This window comes from Salvelinus fontinalis, chromosome 10 (assembly GCF_029448725.1).
Source record: "Salvelinus fontinalis isolate EN_2023a chromosome 10, ASM2944872v1, whole genome shotgun sequence".
In the NCBI taxonomy this organism is placed as follows: Eukaryota; Metazoa; Chordata; class Actinopteri; order Salmoniformes; family Salmonidae; genus Salvelinus; species Salvelinus fontinalis.
In genome coordinates this window covers 12295106-12307323 of record NC_074674.1, presented here as the reverse complement: position 1 = coordinate 12307323, position 12218 = coordinate 12295106, and the positions used below count along the sequence as shown (strand labels likewise).

At 39.2% G+C, this 12218-nt stretch overlaps 1 protein-coding gene across 2 annotated transcripts in view; it reads right to left on the bottom strand.

Annotated features, from left to right (window-relative positions):
- LOC129863637 (protein SCAI-like) overlaps positions 1-12218 on the bottom strand; it is a 56472-nt gene that overhangs the window by 26795 nt on the left and 17459 nt on the right. For both annotated transcript variants that reach the window (XM_055935763.1, XM_055935764.1), the window contains exons 3-5: positions 8411-8506; positions 7653-7739; positions 6005-6103 (exon numbers count right to left, since the gene is read on the bottom strand). In XM_055935763.1, coding sequence (XP_055791738.1) covers positions 6005-6103; positions 7653-7739; positions 8411-8506 — 282 coding nt within the window. The remainder of the gene's footprint in view (positions 1-6004; positions 6104-7652; positions 7740-8410; positions 8507-12218) is intronic.

Here is a 12218-nt window from a genome sequence, read left to right as displayed (position 1 = left end):
CTCACAACAAGAACTGGCAAATCTGGTACAGTCCATGAGGAAATACACTGCAGTACTTAATGCAGCTGGTGGCCACACTAGATACTGACTGTTACTTTTGATTTTGACCCCCCTTTGTTCAGCAACACATTATTCCATTTATGTTAGTCACACGTCTGTGGAACTTGTTCAGTTTATTTCTCAGTTGTTGAATCTTATGTTCATTCAAATATTTACACATGTTAAGTTTGCTGAAAATAAAGGCAGTTGACAGCGATAGGACATTTCTTTTTTTGCTGAGTTTATAATCAATTTTAGAATAAGGCTATAACTTAACAAAATGTGGAAAAGGGGAAGGGGTCTGAATAGTTCCAAATACACTATCTATCTATTGATTCCATGACTTTTAGAAAGCTCATTCAACAGAATGTATACAGTGCCTTCAGAAGGTATTCACACCCCTTTGCTTTTTCCACATTTTGTTGTGTTACAGCCTGAATTTAAAATAGATGAAATTGGGATTTTTTTTTTCACTGGCCTACACACACACACACAATACCCCATAATGTCAAAGTGGAATTATGTTTTTCTAAATTTTACAAATAGAAAATGAAAAGCTGAAATGTCTTGAGTCAATAAGTATTCAACCCCTTTGTTATGGGAAGCATAAATAAGTTCAGGAGTAAAAATGTGCTTAACAAGTCACATAATAAGTTGCATGGACTCACTGTGTGCAGAAATTGTGTTTAACATGATTTTTGAATGACTACCTCATCTCTGTACCCCACACAATTATCTGTCAGGTCCTTCAGACCAGCAGTGAATTTCAAACACAGATTCAGCCACACAGACCCTGAAGGTTTTCCAATGCCTCGCAAAGAAAGGCACCAATTGGTAGATGGGGGGGGGGGGGGGGGCAGGCATTGAATATCCTTTTGAGCATGGTGAAGTTATTAATTACACTTTGGATGGTGTATCAGAGCATGTGAGCTCCACTAAAAAACGCTCAGCGCTCAAAAGGAAAAGAAATGCAGCTCCAAATTTTCTCCATTCATTAAAAATGCCAATTTAACCAACACCCATCTACTTTTGTGACTACCATTTGGTTTTGAAGTATTGAAACCAAACCATAGATTTGAATGAAAGGTACTTGAATAAACATGAAAAGGTGAATGTAAGAAGTGCACATCATTTCGAATAGGCTACATGTCATATTAAACAGAATATAAACACTCCAAATAGCTCAGGAGCCAGACAGGGAGCCTAAGGAGGAATGAAAATGAATTATTTGGGCTATATTATTTCAATTATATCAAGACAAAACCAATGGAAAATGAAAGGTGGATCGGCGATGGCTAGAAGGCCGGTGACGTCGACCGCCGAGGAACCTAGGAAGAGACCTAGAGAGGAACCAGGTTCGGACGGGTGGCCAGTCCTCTTCTGGCTGTGCCGAGTGGAGATTATAACAGAACATGGCCAAGATGTTCAAACGTTCATAGATGACCAGCAGGGTCAGATAATAATACAGTAAATGTCAGTTGGCTTTTCATAGCCGATCATTCAATTAGAGACAGCAGGTGCGGTAGACAGAGCAGGTCCAAGGACAAGGTAGCACGTCCAGTGAACAGGTCAGGGTTCCATAGCCGCAGGCAGAACAGTGGAAGCATTGTATTAAATGATTATAGTCTATCAATTGTGCATATAGGCTGTGACTTAGAATTAAATACAAATTAAATGAAAAATTACTTAGTGCCTTGGAATTCATTTTTTGATTTCATATTTAGATACACGAGTTAGGCCAGTCTGCGGCTTCAGGCTCATGCGATGGTGCCTAGAGAACAGGCCAGCAGCAGTGAATAACCTCTACCCACTTGCAAAGCCACTGGGGATGCTAAACACCTTTTTGCCCACTCTTGCCAGGCTGTTTTAAATTTGTCTATAGGTAGGCCTAAAGGTTTTTAGGCAAAATAACCCAATCAAAACGGAAAGCTCCTTGAACGTGGGAATATGCCAGGCCTATTGGGCCAAAATTAATTATGAATGAAAATGAATGAATGAAACGTTTAAGATATGATGTTTTTCTTGCTACTCATCTTTGTACGTCACCTTCATTTAGCACCTGTGTGTTCTATCAGTTTCTTTATGAAAATATTTAGCGAACTCCATGACGGTAGCTAAAGCAAGGGGCTATAGCAGGACACAAGTAGACTGCAAATGCATGCTGGGCCGAGCATGCCCGGACCTCATGAAGTGAACGCTACTGTGGCAAAATTGGAGCGGGCAAGAAGGCTGATGCTCCAGCATTTGGGAATCTCGCTACACGCTCCAGTCAAATTGGGCACGCTCCGCTCCAGCTCCGCTTCAGCTCCGCTCACATACTCTGGTATCAATATACCCAGTCAATATAAAGATAAGCTTCCTTCCTATCTCGTTTGCCGGAGAGGAAGGAAACCGCTCAGGGATTTCATCATGAGGCCAGTGGTGACTTTAAAACAGTTACAGAGTTTAATGGCTGTGATAGGAAAAAATTGAGGATGGATCAACAACATTGTTAATACTAACCTAATTGACAGAGTGAAAAGAAGGAATTCTGTACAGAATAAAAATATTCAAAAACATGCATCCTGTTTGCAACAAGGAACGAAAGTAAAACTGCAAGAAATATGGCAAAGCAATTAACTTTTTGTCCTGAATACAAAGTGTTGTGTGTTGTATTGGATTTGACCCAAACATAACTGAGTACCACTTTCCATATTTTCAAGCATAGTGGTAGCGGCATCATGTTATGGGTGTGCTTGTTAAAACCTGTCTAGCCCCGGGGTGCCGCTAGCGGCACTCCTCCCACATTCCACTGAAAAGGCAGAGCGCGAAATTCAAAAAAAATATTTTTTTTAAATATTTAACTTTCACACATTAACAAGTCCAATACAGATAATGAAAGACACAGATCGTGTGAATCCAGCCAACATGTCCGATTTTTAAAATGTTTTACAGGGAAGACACAATATGTAAATCTATTAGCTAAACACCTTAGCAAAAGACACCATCTTTTCTTTGTCCACCAACACCAGTAGCTATCACCAATTCGGCTAAACTAAGATATTGATAGCCACTAACCAAGAAAAAACCTCATCAGATGACAGTCTGATAACATATTTATGGTATAGGATAGGTTTTGTTAGAAAAATGTGCATATTTCAGGTAGATATCATAGTTTACAATTGCACCCACCGTCACAAATCGACTAGAATAAATACATAGAGCAACGTGTATTACCTAATTACTAATCATCAAACATTTCGTAAAAATACACAGCATACACTAATCGAAAGACACAGATCCTGTGAATACAGACAATATTTCAGATTTTCTAAGTGTCTTACAGCGAAAACACAATAAATCGTTATATTAGCATACCACATGTGCAAACATTACCAGAGCATTGATTCTAGCCAAAGAGAGCGATAACGTCAACATCGCCAAAATATATACATTTTTTCACTAACCTTCTCAGAATTCTTCAGATGACACTCCTGTAACATCATATTACAACATACATATAGCGTTTGTTCGAAAATGTGCATATTTAGCCACCAAAACCATGGTTAGACAATGACAAAAGTTGCCCAGCTGGTCAGAAAATGTCGTGCGCCATATTAGACAGTGATCTAGTCGTATACATAAATACTCATAAACGTGACTAAAAAATATAGGGTGGACAGCGATTGATAGACAATTTAATTCTTAATACAATCGCTGATTTACATTTTTTAAATTATCCTTACTTTTCAATACAATTTGCGCCAAGCGAAGCTACATCTAACAAAATGGCCGCATAAGCGATTAACATTTTTCGACAGAAACACGATTTATCATAATAAATTGTTCTTACTTTGAGCTGTTCTTCCATCAGAATCTTGGGCAAAGAATCCTTTCTTGGGTCTAATCGTCTTTTGGTCGAAAGCTGTCCTCTTGCCATGTGGAAATGCCCACTGCGTTCGGCATGAACTGGAAACGTGCCTAGAGATTCAAAGTGTCTCAGAAATAAATGTCCCAAAATCGCACTAAACGGATATAAATTGCTATAAAACGGTTTAAATTAACTACCTTATGATGTCTTTAACACCTATTACAAGTAAAAACATGACCGGAGAAATATTACTGGCTACACTAATGCTTGGAAAAAGAGCAGGTCGGTGTCCACCGCGCGTCCGGCGCAGTTGAAAAAGAGTTACTACCTACACGTTGATCTGTTTTATAGAGGCTGTGATTGCGCAATCGAAACCATTCAAAGCGTCATCACGTAAAGACATCCAGGGGAAGACGTAAGCAGTGTCTGTATCCTCATAGCATTCACGGGGACCTTTAAACTGACTCCAGATCAGGGGCCAAGATGTGTGAAATCTGACTCCATGTTAGGGAAATTGCTGTAGAATGAGTTCTGTTCCACTCAGAGACAGAATTTCAACGGCTATAGAAACTAGAGACTGTTTTCTATCCAATAATAATAATAATATGGATATTGTACGAGCAAGAATTGAGTAGGAAGCCGTTTAAAAATTACACGATTTCCAGAAAAAGTGACAACAGCACCCCCTATCCTAATGAGGTTTTAAGGACTGGGGAGTTTTTCAGGATAAGAACATTTATGGAATGGAGGTAAGTACAGGCAAAATCCTTGAGGAAAATCTGGTTGACTGCTTTGCACCAGACACTGCGAGATGAATTCACCTTTCAGCAGGACAATAACCTAAAACACAAGGCCACATCTACACTGGAGTTGCTTAACAAGATGACAGTGAATGTTCCTGAGTGGCCGAGTTAGTTTTTAATTACATCTGCTTGAAAATCTATGGCAAGACTTGAAATTGTCTGTCCAGCAATGATCAATCAATTTGAGAGCTTGAAGAATTTTGAAAATAATAAAATGGGCAAATATTGTACAATCCTGGTGTGCAAAGCACTTACTCTTACCCAGAAAGACTCACAGCTGTAATCACTGCCAACGGTGATTCTAATATGTTTTGACTCAGGGGTGTGAATACTTCTGAAATATTATTGTATTTCATTTTCAATAAATTAGCATACATTTCTAAAAACATGTTTTCCCTTTAATGTTTAATCCATTTTGAATTCAGGCTCGAACAACAAAATGTGGAATAAGTCAAGGGGTATACTTTCTGAAGGCACTGTTTAAATGTGACAGTAATTTGGCTCTGCCTGCCATAAAAACCTTTAACTATTATAAAAAAAATAAAAAAACATATCATTATCCCAATATGGATTGTTGCAAGCTAAATCACGCACCACCTTTCACATCTCAGTGGTTTAGCTGGGTCCTGAAAACAATTCTGTCATGTTGTGTTGCTGCCATGCTATGTTAGCAAGCCAGCTAATCCATCACTGCGTTCACCGGGTTCATCAGTAAACAGACAATTACTGCTGAACCAGTAAATTGGGGCATTCAAATGCTGTCGGAGATACAAGGTGGAAACTCAGAATTTGACACCCGAGTCTACGAGTTTTATCACTGACCTTTCACCTTTTCAACCAAAAGATGATGAAACAGAGCCATTTACAGCCCTAATAATGTGGACAATGTCGCTAGTTACACCACATTTCCAACATTAGCAAGCTAGCTATGTTATTAGAACAACATTTAAGTTCTAAGGGTTAAAAAGAGGTTAATACTAAAATGTTATTTCATCACTGAAATTGTTGCGAGTATATCAATTATCCCTGCTACTCCTATAATCTATTATTGCATGTTGCATTATTGTTGAGTTGTCCGACTTTCAGGGATACTTCCCTCAAAATACAAATGTATGTGTTTTTATCCCTACCGTGTCTGTATCAATTGACCCAGGCCGCCATTAAGTGCTTAGTTCAGTTATTTTGTTATATTACAACAGCCTCTGACTAACATGGACCTCCTGAGACCAACACTGAATGGATGCCAATTGGGCATGTTCAGAGTGCTAAAACACATTTCTTAATCAATAAAATGCCATGAGTTGGCACTCACCTATCCTCTTTGTTGACCTGATAGTAGTAGGACCGCTGGCGTATGGCCGAGTAGAACGAGAACGCCTCATTCAGGTACCTTGTTTCTGAGGTACGAAGGCTACGACACAAAAAGAGAAAATGTGTGCTAAGACCTCTCTGTATTGACTGTGACACTAGTACCAGGTAGTTCCCGAATAAGTGTATGAACTAAACAGATTTCATCAACTTAAAACTACAAATCTACAAACGCTTTATAAAATACAAATCCTGCATGATGTCAGCTTGGTAGCTTGTTTTTATACTGTACAAATTGGACATGGAACTCAGGTCCCAGAGAGTGTTTCTTTTCCCACCAGTTTTTGATTGTGTCTCAGTCTTTCATAATTCAGGTATGCATATTATTCATATTAATTTGAATGCCGAAAAAGTAAGTCATTTTAGCTGACAATATCGTTCTCCTATTTTTAGCCATTGTACATTTGTATTGCTTAATTCACAGGTGCATGCAAACAGGGTTACACAAATTGCGGTTAATATTCAGATTTTTTTTTTTACTGTACTTTTTCAATTTCATCATTTGTGCACATCCGAATAACGAATTCAGATTCTGGCCTACCCCTAGGTCCTAGATCCTAGACCAACCTCCCTATCAAGTACCAGAATTTGTATGAACCAGGTATCATTATCACACAAGTTACAGCATGGATCAGACCAACAATTTGTTCCAGGATATGAATGGGACGGATACGTGACACAACCAAGGGTTGGAACCAGTTCAGACAACAGAACTGGAAACTGGAAAATAAACATTGAGGAACAGAACCAGAACCCAAACGTTATTTTAGAAGCATGGGAACCGATTAATAACGTTATTTTATATTCCAGGCATTTTTTGGGGTCCCACAAACAAATGCAACAAAGCACCTATGCAAAGCCATCACTGTCACTCAAACTTATTCCAGTGTCTGCCTGCCAGCTGAAAATCTTTGCCAGTGTGTGTGTGTAGGCTACCTGCCCCTCTCCCTCCCTCTGAAGCATGCATCGTCTACTGTAGCTACTGACGTTACATGCGTGCTTCAGGAGAGATGTTTTTTAATTGGAGAACAATGGATTCACTTTTTCAATGCTAGTTGAGGATACTGTAGTTATCACGTTGGATGTATTAACTACAAAAAGGTAGGATGTGTTTTGATTTTAATTCTGGTGCCACTCTGCACACACAAGACTTCATAGAAGCCACTCCTCCGTAGGTACAATTCTGTGGGCCTAATTCAGATAATGCATGTCATAACAACAAGATGCCCAGCGCTTCATGCACAGCGCTCTCCTCACCTGCAACATTTCAGTCACATCCTACACCACACGTGTCTGTCCAATGCATGTATGTAGCTTTGCCCACTCCATAGCCAGCTGCTCTATCAATTGGTGAAGTCATTTAATGTCGAGATAAATGTAAAACAAAAATAGATTGAAGTTTAAAAAGGAATTATATAAAACATACATTTTTTGTGGTTCGAACCAGTTCAGAACTTTAATATAATATATTAACGGTTCCGTTCAAAACAAAACAATGGAAATAATTTTGATTCCAACCCCTGGACACAACATCCTAAAATGGAGGTGGTGTGCGCGTGTGTGGTGATGTGGTGCAGTTGGAGGACCCTTACTAGTAGTGATAGTAGAGCTGGCCTACTTTGGATGCCACCTCCCCTATCTGCCATCTCTTCAGGCCAGGCCGATATTCCAGGACCTGCCTGCTCACAAGCAAAAATAGAAAGAAAATAAGCAATGGCGTGTTTAAAACGAACATTAAGGTCAACACATTGAAGATGTATAGGCCTTTAAACTGTCAAACATAACAATCCAAAGATAGAGGCTAGTATACGTCACACAAACAGACACCGCCCATATTTTAAATGCTGACATTTTAGGAGACACCAGTAACTGTTTTTCCTCCTTCCTGAGAGTCAACTGAACTCTGTCCTTTTTGAGCTATTAAAGACTAAATTATAAACTGGCTGGTTCGAACACTAAATGCTGATTGGCCGACAGCCATGGTAAATCAGACCGTATACCACGGGTACGACATATTTTTTTTTGTACAGCTCTAACTTCGTTGGTATCCAGTTCATAATAGCAATAAGGCACCTCAGGGGTTTGTGATATATGGCTAATATACCACGGCTAAGGGCTGTGTCCAGGCAATCTGCATCGCGTGGAGCTTAATAACAGCCCTTAGTTGTGGTATACTGGCCATATACTGGCCACCCTCTCGCCTTATTGCTTAAATATATTCTCTGTGAGCAGGGATTGAAAATCTCGGAGCACTGCATCTCTACATCTCATCATCTAGGCTCAAACGTTCTTGATCTATCCATCTGGGGAAATGTGTGTGAAAGAAAGGAGCTGTCAGTGGTCAGCTGACCTGTGCTGCTGCTGAAACTTCCCCAGCTTGGTGTAGACGTCAAAGGTGCGCCCGAAGTAGGACTGCCACTGCTTGTGCCGGTACTGAGGAAGATCTCTGCGAGAGACAAGAGGGGAAGGGGTTAAGAGGGGGTGAGAGGAAGAAAAATGCAGCTAAGTAACACAGTCTAAAACCTTCTCTCCGGATGCGAGAAAGGGCAACCTTCGAGCCTTCCAACATCATAACAAATTATGAAATCGTAATGTGATGACACCTCTTCATTAGAGCTTAGTGCCTTGTCTTGGCAGGATTGGGGAGGCCTTTACTACTACAAATATATAATTGACATTTAACTCCATTTGCAGGTGTAAATACTACATGTATCACCTTTAAAACGGTTTATTATTTTTGTGAATTCTATTCAACATTTTTGTTGCTACGTATGAATTTTTGGTATTTTATTAGGACCCCCATTAGCTGTAGCAAAAGCAGCAGCTACTCTTCCTGGAGTCCACACAAAACATAATACAGAATTGCATAATACAGAACATCATTTAACAAGAACAGCTCAAGGAAAGAACTACAAACATTTTTAAAAAGGCACATGTAGCCCACATAACAATTTTTATTTTACCTTTATTTAACTAGGCAAGTCAGTTAAAAACAAATTCTTATTTTCAATGACGACCTAGGAACAGTGGGTTAACTGCCTTGTTCAGGGGCAGGACGACAGATTTTTAAAATGTCAGCTCGGGGATTCGATCTTGCAACCTTTCGGTTACGAGTCCAACGCTGTAACTACTAGGCTACCTACAATGCATACACACAAACTATCTAGGTCAAATCGGGGAGAGGCGTTGTGCCGCAAGGTGTTGCTTGATCTGTTTTTCTAAACCAGGTTTGCTGTTTGTTTGAGCAATATGAGATGGAAGGAAGTTCCATGCAATAAGGGCTCTATATAATACTGTACATTTTCTTGAATTTGTTCTGATTTTGGGGAATATGAAAAGACCCCTGGTGGCATGTCTGGTGTGTGTGTCAGAGCTGTGTGTAAGTTGACTATGCAAACAACTTGGTGTTTTCAACACATTAATGTTTCTTATAAAAATAAGAAGTAAATGCAGTCAGTCTCTCCTCAACTCTTAGCCAAGAGAGACTGGCATGCATAGTATTAAAATTAGCCCTCTGATTACAATTAAGAGCAAAACGTGCCACTCTGTTCTGGGCCATCTGCAGCTTAACTATGTCTTTCATTGCAGCACTAGACCACACGACTGGACAACAATCAAGATTAGACAAAACTAGAGCCTGCAGAACTTGCTTCTTGGAGTGCGGTGTCAAAAAAGCAGAATATCTCTTTATTACGGCTAGACCTATCCCCATCTTTGCAACCATTGAATCTATATGTTTTGACCAAGACAGTTTACAATCTAAGGTAACACCAAGTAATTTAGTCTCCTCAACTTGCTCAACAGCCACACCATTCATTACCAGATTCAGCTGAGGTCTAGCACTTAAGGAATGGTTTGTACCAATTACAATGCTCTTAGTTTTAGAGATGTTCAGGACCAGTTTATTACTGGCCACCCATTCCAAAACAGACCGCAATTCTATGTTAAGGGTTTCAGTGACTTCATTGGCTGTGGTTGCTGATGCGTATATGGTTGCATCATCAGCATACATAGACACAGATTCTTTCTTTAATGCCAGTGGCAGGTCATTGGTAAAAATATAAAAGAGTAGAGGGCCTAGAAAGCTGCCCTGCGGTACACCACACTTTACATGTTTGACATTAGAGACGCTTCCATTAAAGAAAACCCTTTGAGTTCTATTAGATAGATAGCTCTGAATCCACGATATGGCAGAGGTTGAAAAGCCATAGCACTTAAGTTTTTTCAACACAGGCTATGATCAATAATATCAAAAGGCTGCACTGGAATCTAACAGTACAGCTCCCACAATCTTCTTATTAACAATTTCTTTCAACCAATCATCAGTCATTTGTGTCAGTGCAGTACATGTTGAGTGCCCTTCTCTATAAGCATGCTGAAAGTCTGTTGATAATTTGTTTACAGAGAAATAGCATTGTATTTGGTCAAACACAATTTGTTCCAACAGTTTGCTAAGAGCTGGCAACAAGCTTATAGGTCTGCTGTTAGATCCAGTGAAGGCCGCTTTACGACTCTTGGGTAGTGGAATTACTTTGGCTTCCCTCCAGGCCTGAGGACAAAGACTTTCCTCTAGGCTCAGATTAAAAATATGACAGATAGGATTGGCTATAGAGTCAGCTACTATCCTCAGTAGCTTTCCATCTAAGTTGTCAATTCCAGGAGGTTTGTCATTATTGATCGTTAACAATAATTTTCCCACCTCTCCCACACTAACTTTACAAAATTCAAACTTGCACTGCTTTTCTTTCATTATTAGTTTTTTTTTATGCATGAATATAATTGCTCACTCTTTGTCGTGGGCATTTCCTGCCTAAGTTTGCCCACTTTGCCAATGAAATAATCATTAAAATAATTGTCAACATCAAATGGTTTTGTGATGAATAAGCCATCTGATTCGATGAAAGATGGAGTGGAATGTCTTTCTACCAATAATTTAATTTAAAGTACTCCAAAGGTTTTTTCCATCATTCTTCATATCATTGACCTTGGCTTCATAATAAAGTTTCTTCTTCTTTTTGTTGAGTTCAGTCACATCATTTCTCAATTTGCAGTAAGTAAGCCAGTCAGATGTACAGCCAGACTTATTAGCCACTCCTTTTCCCCCATCTCTTTCAACCATACAGTTTTTCAATTCCCCATCAATCCATGAAGCCTTAACAGTCAGTTTCTTAACAGGTGCATGTTTATCAATAATTGGAAGAAGCAATTTCATATATTCATCAAGTGCAGCGACTGGATGCTCCTCATTAATCACATCAGACCAAAATATTTGTAACATCATCCACATAAGAGTCACAGCAAAATCTTTTGTATGATACACTATTTTAGGCCCAGCTGTTGGAACTTTGGCTTTCCTGGATATAGCCACTATATTGTGATCACTGCATCCAATGGGTACGTATATAGCTTTAGAACAAATTTCAACAGAATTCGTAAACATGTGATCAATACATGTAGATGATCTTGTTCCTGTAGTGTTTGTAAACACCCTGGTAGGTTGATTAATAAGGAGCAGCGGAGCAGGCAATGGTGGCTGTAGCAGCAAAAGTGCAGCAGCAAATGCATGCATAGCCTAAAAACACACAACACTCTACTGGTAAACATAACACACTCAAAATCTTTCCGTGCAATATCATGTTTGGCACTACTTTGCAGTGGTGTAAAGTACTTAAGTAAAAAATACTTTAAAATAATACTTCAGTTGTTTTTGGGGGTATCTGTACTTTACTACTTATATTTTTGACAACTTTTACTTTAAGAAAATAATGTACTTTTTACTCCATACATTTTCTCAGACACCCAAAAATACTTGTTATATTTAGAATGCTTAGCAGGACAGGAAAATGGTCCAATTCACATACTTATCAAGAGAATATCCCTGGTCATCCCTACTGCCTCTGATCTGGCAGACTCACTAAAGACCAGTGTTGCCAACTAATTTTCAGGGTAAGTTGCTAGAGGCAGGTTGATTTGTTGCTAAAAGTTGCTAAATGACATTCTGATGTCATTGCGTGATAACCTAAAACTGCATCATTACGTAGAATACACAATAACGTTACTCAAATTGACTGGCCATCTCGGCAAAAAATATGATTTGACATTTGTTCAGGTACAGACTCCCACTCTTTTCTGTACTTCTGGCTGTACAATTTTGATTG